Consider the following 12578-nt stretch of genomic DNA (forward strand, 5'->3'; position numbering starts at 1 on the left):
GGCACGGGGGAGAGGGCGGGGCTGGGCGGGCTCCGCGCGTGCGCAGGGCGGGAGGAGGAGGGGCCGTGTCGTGTCCGTGTCGGCTGCTCCAGGGAGGGTCGGGCGGAGGGAGGGGAGGATGGAGCGGGCGGCCGGGCGGCCGTGAGCGGGGCGGGAGCGGAGCTAGAGCGGGGCCAGCAGGCCGCGGGCAGGCCCGGGCGGGGGAGAGGCGAGGCAGGGAGGGGAAGGAAGGCAGCCGGGTGACGGGTCGTGCGGCGGACGGGGCTCCGGGCGGAGAGCGGGCGGGCGGCCGGGGCTCCCGCTCCGCAGGGCGGCCGGCGGGGCAGGATGAGCCAGGAGGAGATCCTGAGGAAATTCATTAAGCGAGTCCAGGCCATGAAGGACACGGACCACAATGGGGAGGACAACTTCGCCAGCGACTTCATGGTGAGGGGCGGCGGCGCGGGCGGGGCGGGCGGGGCTCCTGCCGCCCCCGGGGCGGGGGGGGTGACCCGCAGCCCCTTCCCCATCCCCCGCCGGCGGGGGCTGCCGGGGCGGGCGGGCTCGCATCCCCGGGGGTGACCGGCTATTGTGTGCCCCGGGGCTCGGCCGGCTCCCTGCGCCCAGCGCCGCTTCGGAGCTCGGCGGGGGGAGGGAGAGTGTCCGCCTGGATTCAGCTCCTTCCTGCCCTCCAGCCCCGGGAGGTTTGTCACCGCGGCCCCGGCCCTTCCCCGCTCCTGGGCAGCCGGTGGTCATCGGCTCTTGCAAAATTCACCGCGAGGCTGCTCGTCCGCCAGCCCCGCTGCTTCCCTGAGCACATAAAGGGGACGGAGGCGAGGCGGGGGGGCTGCGAGCGCTTCCTCGCCCCGGCAGCCCCTTTTCTGCAGGGCTGCCGTCTGTGATGGCAGCTGGGGACAATCGGGCACTCCTTCCCCTTTGATTTGCCCCTGTAGCTGCCTGCTTGAGATTTCTCTTCTTTCCGAGGAGATGTGTTAAACGTATTGATAGTCCTTGGAGGAATATTCATCTTCCCTTCGCTAACGTCTCCCATCCCCCATCGCAGCCCTGCCTGTATCCCTCGTCCTTTCTTCCTTCCAGATCAGTTCACCGTCAGCCTTTGGTTAACGTGTGCGCTCGGGGAAAAATTCTGTCAGAGAATTAGTGCTTTTCCTGGTTTATTTTAGCTCTTTAATAGGGCTGCTCCAATATATCGGGAGTTTTATCTTTTGAATTGGTCGTCTGAGCTGTGAACAATAATAATTTTGATTGGGCAGATATTGCTGGCACTTTTCAATATCATTTAAATACTTAATATCAAAATGCAGAGGAGCTGAAGGACAGCGGGTCGGTGCCCTCCGTATCTGTCTTTGTAGCTCGTTTTATTATGCGTGGCTCTTTGGGATTAAAAGCGCATCGTTAGCCCTTTAAGCTGTCAGTCTGTGCTAGTGCTCTGGGAACAACAAAAAAAAAAAAAAAAAAAAACAAAAACAAAAAGCCCCCCAAAAATATCTCAATGTAAGCGTCGCATGGAGATTGTCCGAAATGTGGGGAGGAGGCCGCGGATGTTGCGCAAGGCGAGGGGCGTTGGGAGCGCTGGCAGCTCCAGGGCTGGAAGAGGAAGCGGACTTTGGGAAGTGGCGAGTTCATCCAGGGTGGGGAGCGAGCCCGTGGGAAATCGGCCACGCTCTTTGGGCAGGATTTTGCAAATGCTGAAAGTATGCTGCTGAAACATCTGAGCGTGTGGGAAAGGAAGAGAGGAGTGTGAAGTGAAGAACGCCATTGGAGCGATAGGAGCCTTTTAAATCTTCACATGAGAGCTTAAAGGTTGCAGAATTTGACAGAAGCTTTTCATTAAGTCGTAGTTTTAGTAATAGAATTGCTATTTAACACGAATTGACATCTTGCCTTGTATGATGAGCCTGTCTTGTTCATGTAAATTATATATACTTTACAAAAAGGCTGGCCTAGGCTACTGCAAAATGAGGGACATTTTAATAATCTCTATGTGTTAAGCACTTTGTTCTAGATCTCCTAATCCACCTCTACCATTTCATATCTGATAATTATCCTGATGTTTTAGCTTTGTTGTAGTCAAATGATATATAATTGATCTTTTTATCATCCTTTCTTTGAAGCAGTGGCACCCCTGTATGGAAAAATAGCTTTTGTTTCAATTTCTCTATTTGACATCATGTTGTTTTTGTGGCTTTCAACAGCATAGACAGTGAGTTTTCCCATTGCTTTCCTGTAGCAGCAAGAAAAGAGAATATGGGTAAAAATGGGAAAATAGGATTTATAGGAACTAATAGGCAGGACATTTCTGGAGAAAGATGCATTACCTGAAAGAGCGTTGAATGTTTTGGGGAGAATTGTTGAAAATTTTATCCTTTAACACATTGTATTTCAAACTTTCATATTTGATTTTTGTATTGGAAATTAAAGGAAACCAGGAAATTAGGATCTTCAGTTCTAATATTCACTCATCTTTATGTAATAAAGCAGACATAGATTAGTGTGATGACAAGAATTATAATTGCTGATTTTTAAGGGGTTTTTTTCACTCTGAATGTACTGGGGTATTTTGGAATTTTTGGAGTATGTGTTTTGGGGTGTATTTGGCTGTCTTAATAGAGCTGTGCCTAGGTCTTCTTTGAAATGATGGAAGAGGAAGAAGGAAAGAGAGGTAAAGGGGATTTAAGTTTCAGTATTCTGTTCAGTTAAAGCATGAGTAGATATTTTTTGAGGGGTGAGGAGGAAGTTGTGTTATCTCATTTAAGCGCAGGATGTTCTGTGGCTGTTAAATAGTGGCAGGTTTGTGGAATAGGAATTGCTGTTACTCATCGCTTCATTTCCAAGTCAAAATGTAATCTAAAATATGAATGGAATAGTGGGTGAATGCAAATGAAAACAATTCTTTACTCTTAGGTCTTTATTGCCTTGGAATAATAGGCAATAGTTGAGTAATAGGCTTAGAGGTTTGTACATAGGCCTGAGTGAATGAACTGAAGGGACATGCTGGGTGCCCAGGAGTGCTGGAGGAGAGGGCAGAGAACCTAAAGGTGTGCACAGTTAGGCTGATAAGCCTGGCTGATTGCTATTGAAAGTCCAGAGTGTAGATGACTAAGGCTGCAATTTAATAATGCCATTGGTATAGCTGGAAACAACTTCCTCTTGGAAGGTGGAAAGTTGATTATTACCCACTCCAGCAGTGCCTCCCCACCTGCCCCCAACAGCAAGATAAACCCTATGATCTGGGCACCAGTGGCAGGTTTGTTACTGGAAATCAAATGCAGTTAATTAATTTGCACTAGGAAGTAAGCAGGACTTATTAGTGGATCACTTCAGTACTCTGGGTGTGCACAGTTAGGGTTAAATGAAGTGGATAGTTTGAAAACAGGACAGACGTGTGTGTAAGCCTTGCCAGTAATCATGTGTATGTGGACATGGGGCAAGTGGGCTTTTTCCTAAAATAATACAGGTTAGGACTTTGCTACCATGGTTGTACTACACCCAGGAGTCTATTTTTTCCTGGGTTTTTGCTGACGTTGCTATTTGGGTAGAAGGTAATAAGTACAGATTGCTTCCTCTTGGTGTTTCATGCTGTATGAATACGACCAGCATGGTCTAGGTTCTGATTTTTTTGTAATGAACATGTGTATTACATCAAGCAAAGGTTGGAAGTCAAAGTTCCATATGGAAGAACAGAAACCAGCTACTCTAGAATTTAGAAAGATCTTGATAAATATTATTTGCTGATTTATTTTAAATTTTAATCTACCCACGATTAAAAACATTTTTGTTTTCTTATGTTATAATCATGACAGAAGCATCCTGACACTCATTTCTCTTGTTTGATGTAGACTGCCATTGTTATAGGAGAAGTGAAATATGAATAGTGTGAAGTTTTACCTTCAAAAATCAGATGTTTCAATTGCTTTGTAGTATATGACAGTCTTGCTTCATCTTCTGAGTTATATATCTGGCTAATCTGTTGTCATGGAATACTGTGTGTGGCTGAGAATTTTTTTTTTTTGTGATGGATACTGTGTAGGGGATCCTCAGCTGATGTTTTGAGGAAGTGGTGTCAAAATAGTCTTGTCTTAGATAATCAGTCTAAATAATAATAATTTTTTTAACAACTTTGTTACACCTTGTCAGAGATCTCTGTACCTTTCATTCAAGAGGGCTCAGGTAACTAACTCAACTGAATATTGTGTGTCTGTGTTCTGTTCAGTCTGTCTAAAATGAAACTTTTAGTTTTGGAAACAGTAAAGTACTCAAGTTGCTGTTTTCTGAAGTATGAAAGGGAATTTGAATGGTTTGAAACAGGTAAAAAGCTAGTTTCTATGCCTTTTACATCTCGTTGGTTTGGGTTTTGACATTTTTATATTTAAGCACTTCTAACTGATTGTTTTGTGAAAATGCTATTTTTAAAAATGGGAGATGGAATGTGCTTGACTTGTAAGGATAAAATGTAGCTGCTCTTAGGAAGTGCTACACCAGATGTTATAAAACTTGCTTTGTACATTTTTTAAAGGCTTTTGTCTTTGTTTTGTTTTTTGGTCAGTTTTCTTAGGAAAAAGCACAATTTCTGAAGTGCCTAAAGACTGCTTAAAATGAATGAACAGTCTACACTATACTAAATCACTGATTAAATCTACTAAGAAACATAGTGAAAGTCCACATACTGATGCCAGTCATGACATAGATTTTGTTCTGGTTCTGGAGCAGCATTAGGGGTACCAGAAATACCTATTCAACTGTAGCACTTCAGAAATGCCCCTCTTGAAGGTTCTCTGTGTATTAAGGTGCATTTGCATAAGCCTTGCTGATTCAAATGCTATTAGTGCACCTCTTGAGTATCTGTGAAGATACTTTTCAAATTTATAAGACAGGCATATAATCTGGAAACTTATAAAACATTTGTTTATTTTTTTTTTACTGTCTCTGCAGTTTAAGATCTCATCGTATAGACATTTTTGAAAGTGATGTTTTCTAGTATCTATTTAATGAGTTTGGTGCTTGTAATATATTGTTAGAAAAACTAATGCTTTGTCATATGTGTTATAAAATACATGCTGTCTTTTCAAGAGATATTTGTATCTGTAAAGGTTAAACTGGGAAAAATTCTTTGGTAGAATCAACTACATGGTAAACTGTTTCTTGGAACTTCAAATCCAAGATTTAATTGGTGTAAGCAGAGTTTTACATGGAATTCTTGTAAATTGGGTTCTTTTGAAAAATCTGTTTGTGGCACTTCTTTTCCCTAGAGAGTGACAGAAGGGGTAATTGCCTTGGAGAAAATGACCCCTGAGTGTGCTGTACAGCTGATCAGTGATAAGGAACTCTGCTCTTAGCAATCAGTTAATAGGTCAGAGGCAGCTGTCACTTCAGATATGCCTTGTGCATTTTTATCATTTCAGGGTTAAAGAATGGATCTGTTAGTAGTCACCTTTCATATTATGCTTAAATTTGCTGGTAAATGTATTTGTAAAGTTTTTTTTGACATATTTCAGCTAGATGCTGTTAATTTGTCTGTGGGGGCACACCCCAGCACATGACTCCATTGTGTGTGGCTGTAGTCATCAAGGCCATTCATAAAGCTTCTTTTACATGGACCAAAGCTGGTTGGAGCAATGTCACTGTGTAGTCATTTCAGTAAGCCCAGACTTTAGAGGCTTCTGAAATTTTGTGAAATACTGTTCCTTCCATGTTATATGAAAATACAGTTTTGCATGAACAATTATTCAGTTTTAATATTCAGCTCCTTTGTCCCCTTCTGAGGAAATGAGTGCTGTTTCTGTTGCTTCAAAGATGCCATTCTGAATTTTCACAGAGGTGGTTGAACACAGCCACAAGGCTGCTGTAGTGACCCTGGGGTGTAAGAACTTGCAAGCTCTGCCTAAAATTGCTGTTCTTTCAGCACATGAAACTAAACCCAGTCAGTTAGGCAATGCTCTGGGTTGTGTCAAATAGCTTGTGTGGTAATAAGTTCTGTTTGCTCATTTTCGAAAGACAGCAGTGTATAATTCTACTGTTCTCATGGAATAAAGGTTTGGGTATGGATTTTGCAGAATATTAAAGAATTGTTCAGGAGGAGCAAATGGTAGTGTTGACCTTGCACCTCATGGCATACTACATGCAATCCAAATAATTTAAATAGCATGTCAAATACATACTTTGTTTTTATTCTTACCTCAATTCTGCAGCACCTTTTGCTGTATTAAGTTATATATCTATGTAGATAGATACATATCAGTAGATACCTATATATGGATATGTCTCATGTGACCATAATTCATCAACCTTAGACCCTAATCTATAGTTCTGTAGCTCCATGTACATGCTTATGTATTTGTATAAGCATGGTTGTAAGTCAGTGTAGTACTCTGCATATGTGTCACTGATCTATAGTATGTATTTCTTGGTTTGGATTGCATGTAATTTACTTTAGAATTGCAGTAGGTTCAGGTTGTTTTTCTTGGTGCTGTTATAGCTAAGTTATCAGCTCTGCAAGCAGGGGAAGGGTAAGCAGATATTCAGATTATCTAATGTGTATACATTTGTTGATCACGAGTGCAACAGAAGTCTGAGGCTTCTTTATTAATCTCTTTAAGCTGTTAGTTTGTAATAAACAGAAATTATGTTCTATTTTCTTCTCTGTTACTATTTAAGATTTGTGGATTTTCCATTATGTGCTGCTACAGTTTGACTATAGTATGCTTAGTACAAAGGACTTTTTGGCATAGGGAAAATAGAAATGCATTTCTTCTTAGTGTTGGGGAAACATGTAACTGTGGAGTACCTTGGGTATGCATTTCTAGAACTGAAATCAGATGGTAGATGATGGTTTTTTCCTTGGTCTTGTATAACAGCCCTTCAGTTAGGGAGAGGCATCAGTGTTAAAGGTCAGATAAGGAACTGAGTAAAGCACAAGTGAATTGGGTAGAGCAGGAGCTCTGTGCCATTAGGAAGTGCATTGTTTGTATCCTGGTGTTTTCCTCAAGCTGTTGTACTCCACAATTGCTGTGGTTATGCCAGCACAAGCTTGGATAACTCAGCTGTGTGTGTTTGCCTGAAATGAAGCATGGACCTGCATTTCTGTTTCTTTTAACTAGCACGTGAATGTTGCAGAGAGATTAAGCTCTTTGGTTTCCTACTTCATCTGACAAAAAAAACCCTTGCTAATATAAACTTAACTCATGAATTATTTGTTCAAATTTGAGCAATCAGAATGTGTTTATGAAAAGTGAGCACTCTGGTGTGGCTGTGGAGTTTTGGATCTGGAACCTGGGGCACAGAGAGCAGCTGTATTGTTGGAGCTGTGTCTGGAGTCCCTCTGCACCTAAAGGAAACCAGATTGTTCAGACCCAGTATTGGTGAGACAATGAGTGCAAAGCCAGTAGCTTTACTAGGGAAGCTGAGAGTGCAGTGAGGTAAGGGAAAAGTTAGGAGAGCAGAAGAGCAGAGTCAGGACTGGCAGACTTTCGGGCTGTCATTCTGGGTTGGAAACTTGTTTAAAGTATCTCTGAATGTCAGGATGTTTCAGTCATTGAGGTTTGCATAGGAAGGTTACTACCTGTGTCCCTGAGGGCCTTGTTCTAGCTGCTCTTTTGTCATCAACTTTAGAATGAAAAAAATCTTACACAGCTAAAAAGATCAAGTAGAGAAAAATGTTTCCCAAAAGGTACCAGATAAATAGAGGTATAAATGGATGACCTAGTTTAGCTGACCTAATTTTTGCTCCTATTTGTCCTCCTACAAGCCAATACTTTTAATTTCGTTAAAAGGCAATTTTATTGGTGTTAATTTATGAGAAGACTTCAAGACAATATTGTCCTAATGGAAGTGTCTTGTGAAAGTAAAACCTAGAAGAATTTAGTTATCAGCTCTTAAAAGTAGCAAGGCAGTTATTTCAATGGGGGAAAATATCTGCCTGTTACAAGATGACTGAAGCTATGAATGATGTTGCCTCATGGGCTACACATGTCATTAGGAACAAAGCAAATAAAGAAATGTGTTGCATTCATTCATTCAGGTTTCTGTAAGGAAGCATCAATAATTTTGAAGGAAATCCTACCATAATGCTTCTGACAGTTCATTTTCTATATTAATTTTACTTCTGAGCTCCCTTAGTTCTGCAGAAAGAGTTGAGTTGCCTAGTGTTAGGAATGGGCCAAGGGCAACAGAATGAGCAGACTGAAAGTTTTAAGTGCTGTATGGATTGGTTGGATTGTGCTATTTTTAATTTGCTGTGATTTGGAGAAATCTTAACACATGAAGATATCCATCTAACTTGTGTTCCTTCCTTTTTGGCAGAAGGTCTATATGCTTCATGCTTTACATGTTGGAGAGCAGGCCTTGATTCCTAAACATTATTGAAATTTATTTGTTTTAATTGCCTGATCTTTGCTATGATTTTTGGTATCTAAAGTCATGGTTTGGAAAGCACCAGCCTCTGAGGGGAAGTTAGCTTAGTTAAAACCATATTGCTTTAAAGAATGCATGTACTACTTTAACCTCTTTCATTTAGTTATGACACTGAAGTTGTCATTTTAAAACAAACTTTTTGGCATTAACTTCCTTTTTATGTAGTCTCGTAAGGTGTAGCTGAGTTTGTTTTTCTAAGGTCAGAGTAGAGTGGTGTCCTCTTAAACAATTTTCCATCTTGCGGCATTTGTCCTGCTGTCTTTATTCTTGCTGCCTCATGTGGGTGACATCTGCTTTTTGTTTTTCTTCTGAAAACACACAGATGTTTTGGACCCTTTTGACCGCTAGAAGAACAGCTTTTATGTGGATCAGTGGAAGAGTGGGGTTTTTGGGGGTCTGGAGAGGTAAATGACCATCTTTCAGCTGGCAAGGCTTGTCCCTCTGGGCAGCTAATACGGCCAAAGAGAGGCTGAAAGGAATGTGGTGATGAGTGATGTCTTATGGTCCTGCTTTTATTGATATTGAGCACTCAGCACCTCTGCTGGTGTTGCTGTCCTTGCTGTCTTCTTATTTGCTTTAGGGTCAATATCATGGATGAGAAATGAATTTCTTGTGCTGAGCTAGACTAGTTCTAGGTTCTGGTTCATGCACATTTTTCCTGGACTTACTGGCATGATTTTCAGCTATTTGTCACATTTGAGAATCTCAGGGGCCTGTTCCAGAATTTTCATATTGTTTTCCATTGTTGATTGCATTTTAAAATACATTTTGTCTTCCCTTATGAGAGTATGGCATTTTTTAATTCTCCTGGTAGTTCTTGGAGGACACAGCTATCTTTGAACAACTTGGTTCCAAACTGAAAGGATGTTTCATGGGTTTCCTGTCCAAGTGTTCAGAGGACTTGTCAGTGTAGATTATGCATCCTGTTAAAATGACTGATTGCTGTGGGAACTGCACTGCTCTTGAGAAGCCTGAATAGTGTTCTACTCTGTCCTAAATGTTCCACTTCTTATTTGATTATGTTTGACTCTGTAATGCATTACCCTGGGATGGAACAGTGTCTTTTTTTCCTCAAGTGTGAGGGTAGCACGTGTGGTAGTTGGGTATAGCTTCCTACTTAGACAAAGGTTCTTATTGGATTAGTTGTCTAGCTGTTTCACTGCACAAAACTGAGAGATCAATTAATCTAAAAAGCAGGACAGACAGAAGAACAAGTGATAGGAACAGTGCACTGCTCTCAGTCTGTGGGTAGGCTGGGTTGGAAAGTGATGACTGGCTGCTCTGTGACAGTAAAATTAATCATGGAGATGTCTCAGTGGTAAATTTATCACGTCCTGCATGTTTGCAGCTCTTTTTTTACTGTTTTTACATGTGTAGAAAATAAGTTTTAATTCTTCCTATATTTTCTACTTGAATCTTTACCTTCATACATGGGAAGCAGGATTGCAACTGGAATGCTTTCATTTTTACTTACTCCCTCTTGTATACGCTGATTATTTTAGCCAATAGGTAATTGTTAATTGAAATGAATACAGTTGTCCAGCAGGAATACTCAGGGGAAACATTTAGCTCGAAATAAAGCTGGAAAAGGAAACACTGTTCTGGAGGGAAGGATATATGTAGGTTAGTTGAACTGCTTCAAGAAAACTAAGAATTCCTGCAGAATTGAATTAATTATAAATTGTCTATAGGGCAGCACCCCTATTGCACAAGCTGCTAAAGGAGGGAAATAATCTCTTAGATAATGAGAATGTCCCCAGATAACTCTAAGTATTCAACAGTTACTTCTAAGATGTCAAGTTTAGTAGTTTAGGTGGTTACACAAAACTGTGTGGGTTTTTATTATGACCAAATTAGACTGTAAAGTCAATTTTAACTCATTTTCTTTGAGATTGCATAAACAGAACTGTGATGTTAATGGACATATAGGGGACTATATGAAAATGTTAATGGAGAAAAATGTCTGGTTTTAGGCAGGTAGAAAGGATTTGGAAAGTACTGTAGGCACACACTGGAATTTACTTTAGTAAAGAAATATGGTGTTTTATAGATGCTTTGTTTTTCTGTTATTTCTACTTCATGAAGACTAGGCCCAGAAGGGAGGAATATATGTTCTTTCCTTTAATAGCTCTTTGCTACAGAATTGCATCGAGTGCTACACAGGCACTTAAAGCTTTGGACAGGAGTCTGCTTTTCAAACTGAGTGTTCTGGAAGAAGTTGTTGTTAAGCTGCAGGTTAAGCCCTATCACAACCTTTTATATTTTCCTTATAAACAGAAGAACTTTTCCAGAGGCTATTCTACAGAACTGCTGTGGAAATTGCCCTGGCATTCTGTAATAACCCTGCTACAGTTGCTTCTTTAACTGGTACCATCTATTTTCTTAATATTTTGACTAAGATGATGAAATGAGAGCTTTCATTTCTTTTCCCTTTTGTGGTTGCAAATGCAACCAATGCAGCTTGCAAGTTGTTTGAGATGTCAACTTCCTATTTCTGTTGTTCTGAAAAGAGCAGGTAAAACTGTGGCAGAGAAGCCTAGTTGTCTTTTTTACAAATTACAGAAATCTAGAGCCTCTTGATAAATGATTTAAATGAGAGACCAATAACACTGAAAGAAACAAGTATGTATCCCAAAGTCAGCAAGCTGTTGCCATAAATCAGTGTGATTTCCTGAAGGGAAAGAATATTTCTTTCTAAAATGCTAGCTAATTCCATAACTAATTCTGATATGGATTATCCTGAACGTGAGCTTGCATTTGTACCTTATGCATGATCAAACACTGCAGTACTTTTGGTGCAAAGCTTTAGCAACATGTCTTTCTGGCATGGCAATTTAGAAAGCATTAGCACTGTTTAAATTGGTGATCCTGTGAAAATGAGGCCAGCATCCTGTTTCTCCAGCCTTACAGCATACATAATGGGCTTCCCTTCCTGGATTCATAGAAAAAATATTCTGTCTGATGCAGTACAATGATATGATCATCCAATGAAAGTATGTGGGTATAAAAAAATCTCAATTATGATGTCTTTAGCTCTTACAGAGAAAGATAACTTCCAGATATATAAATTGTATCTGAGGTCAGGATATGTTTAGAAGTGAGAAAAGCAGCAGTGAAGTAACAAGGGAATTCGGTGAAGGGATATAAGTAGGTAAAGAATTTATTTATTTCTAGAGACTTATTTATTTCTATTTCTAACTAAGTTTTGAGCTAAAACTCAAACTGTGATTTTTTGCTAGGTAGAGGATCTTGTAGGGCACGTCAGGGAGGCACTGGAATTGGCTTTTGTAAGTAAATGCAAAAATTAGTTTCTTCTATTCTTTGAGTGCCATGTGGTTTATTTTTTATGGGGCTGTTGTATTACTTACCACTTTAACACCCCCAGAACTTGATGCTGAAGTCAGGACTTTCCATATTGTGTACTGATGGTGTAGATGAAATAGTTTGCATGGAACACCTGAATAAGAAACATGTTAACAAAGCAGACAATATTTACTTATTATCTTGGGGTTGTTTTGCCCCTCCTTCCCCTGCTAACAGGTTCTGTTTAGTGTGGTACTGGAATCTGGTGTTTATTGGTGACAGCTGAGAGGGTCACGCTGGAGATGTTTCTGGAGAACTCTCCTGTGGGAGGGGTCCCATGCTGGAGCAGGAGAGGGACTCATCTCCCTGAGCAGTGGCAGAAGAAAAACATGTAATGAACTAATTGTCACTCCCATTCCCCATCTCCCTGCTCTGCTTGGGAGGAGGATGTAGACCCCGGGAAGGAGGGAGGGTTGGAGGAAGGTTTTGGGTTGTTTTGCTTGTTTTTAATATTTGCTTTACCTTTCATTATTTGTTGGCAATAAATTCAGGTAAATTCAAAGTCAATTGTGTTTTGCCATGTTGGCTGTCAGTGAGTGACCTCTCCCTGTCCTTATCTCAACTCATGAGCCTTTTGTTATATTTTTCTCTCCCCTGTCCAGTGGCAGAGGACAGGGGTAGAGTGGCTTTGGTGGGCACCAGCCAGGGTTAACTCACCACAGCAGCTTACCAACATCATCTGCCTGAGCTGCAGATCTCTTTGGATGGAGATCCCACCTCCTCTCCTTCCTGTGGTTGGCAGGCTAGTGGATATAGGATTGTCATATTGTGTGAAAAGTACCTAAAATCTTTTAATTTACCAGCTA

At 41.0% G+C, this 12578-nt stretch overlaps 1 protein-coding gene across 1 annotated transcript in view; it reads left to right on the forward strand.

Annotated features, from left to right (window-relative positions):
• The first annotated feature begins 259 nt into the window (after positions 1 to 259).
• PTPN12 (protein tyrosine phosphatase non-receptor type 12) overlaps positions 260 to 12578 on the forward strand; it is a 69808-nt gene continuing 57489 nt past the window's right edge. Inside the window, exon 1 of the mRNA XM_058022939.1 lies at positions 260 to 426. Coding sequence (XP_057878922.1) covers positions 328 to 426 — 99 coding nt within the window. The 5' untranslated portion in view covers positions 260 to 327. The remainder of the gene's footprint in view (positions 427 to 12578) is intronic.

This window comes from Melospiza georgiana, chromosome 4 (assembly GCF_028018845.1).
Source record: "Melospiza georgiana isolate bMelGeo1 chromosome 4, bMelGeo1.pri, whole genome shotgun sequence".
In the NCBI taxonomy this organism is placed as follows: domain Eukaryota; kingdom Metazoa; phylum Chordata; class Aves; order Passeriformes; family Passerellidae; genus Melospiza; species Melospiza georgiana.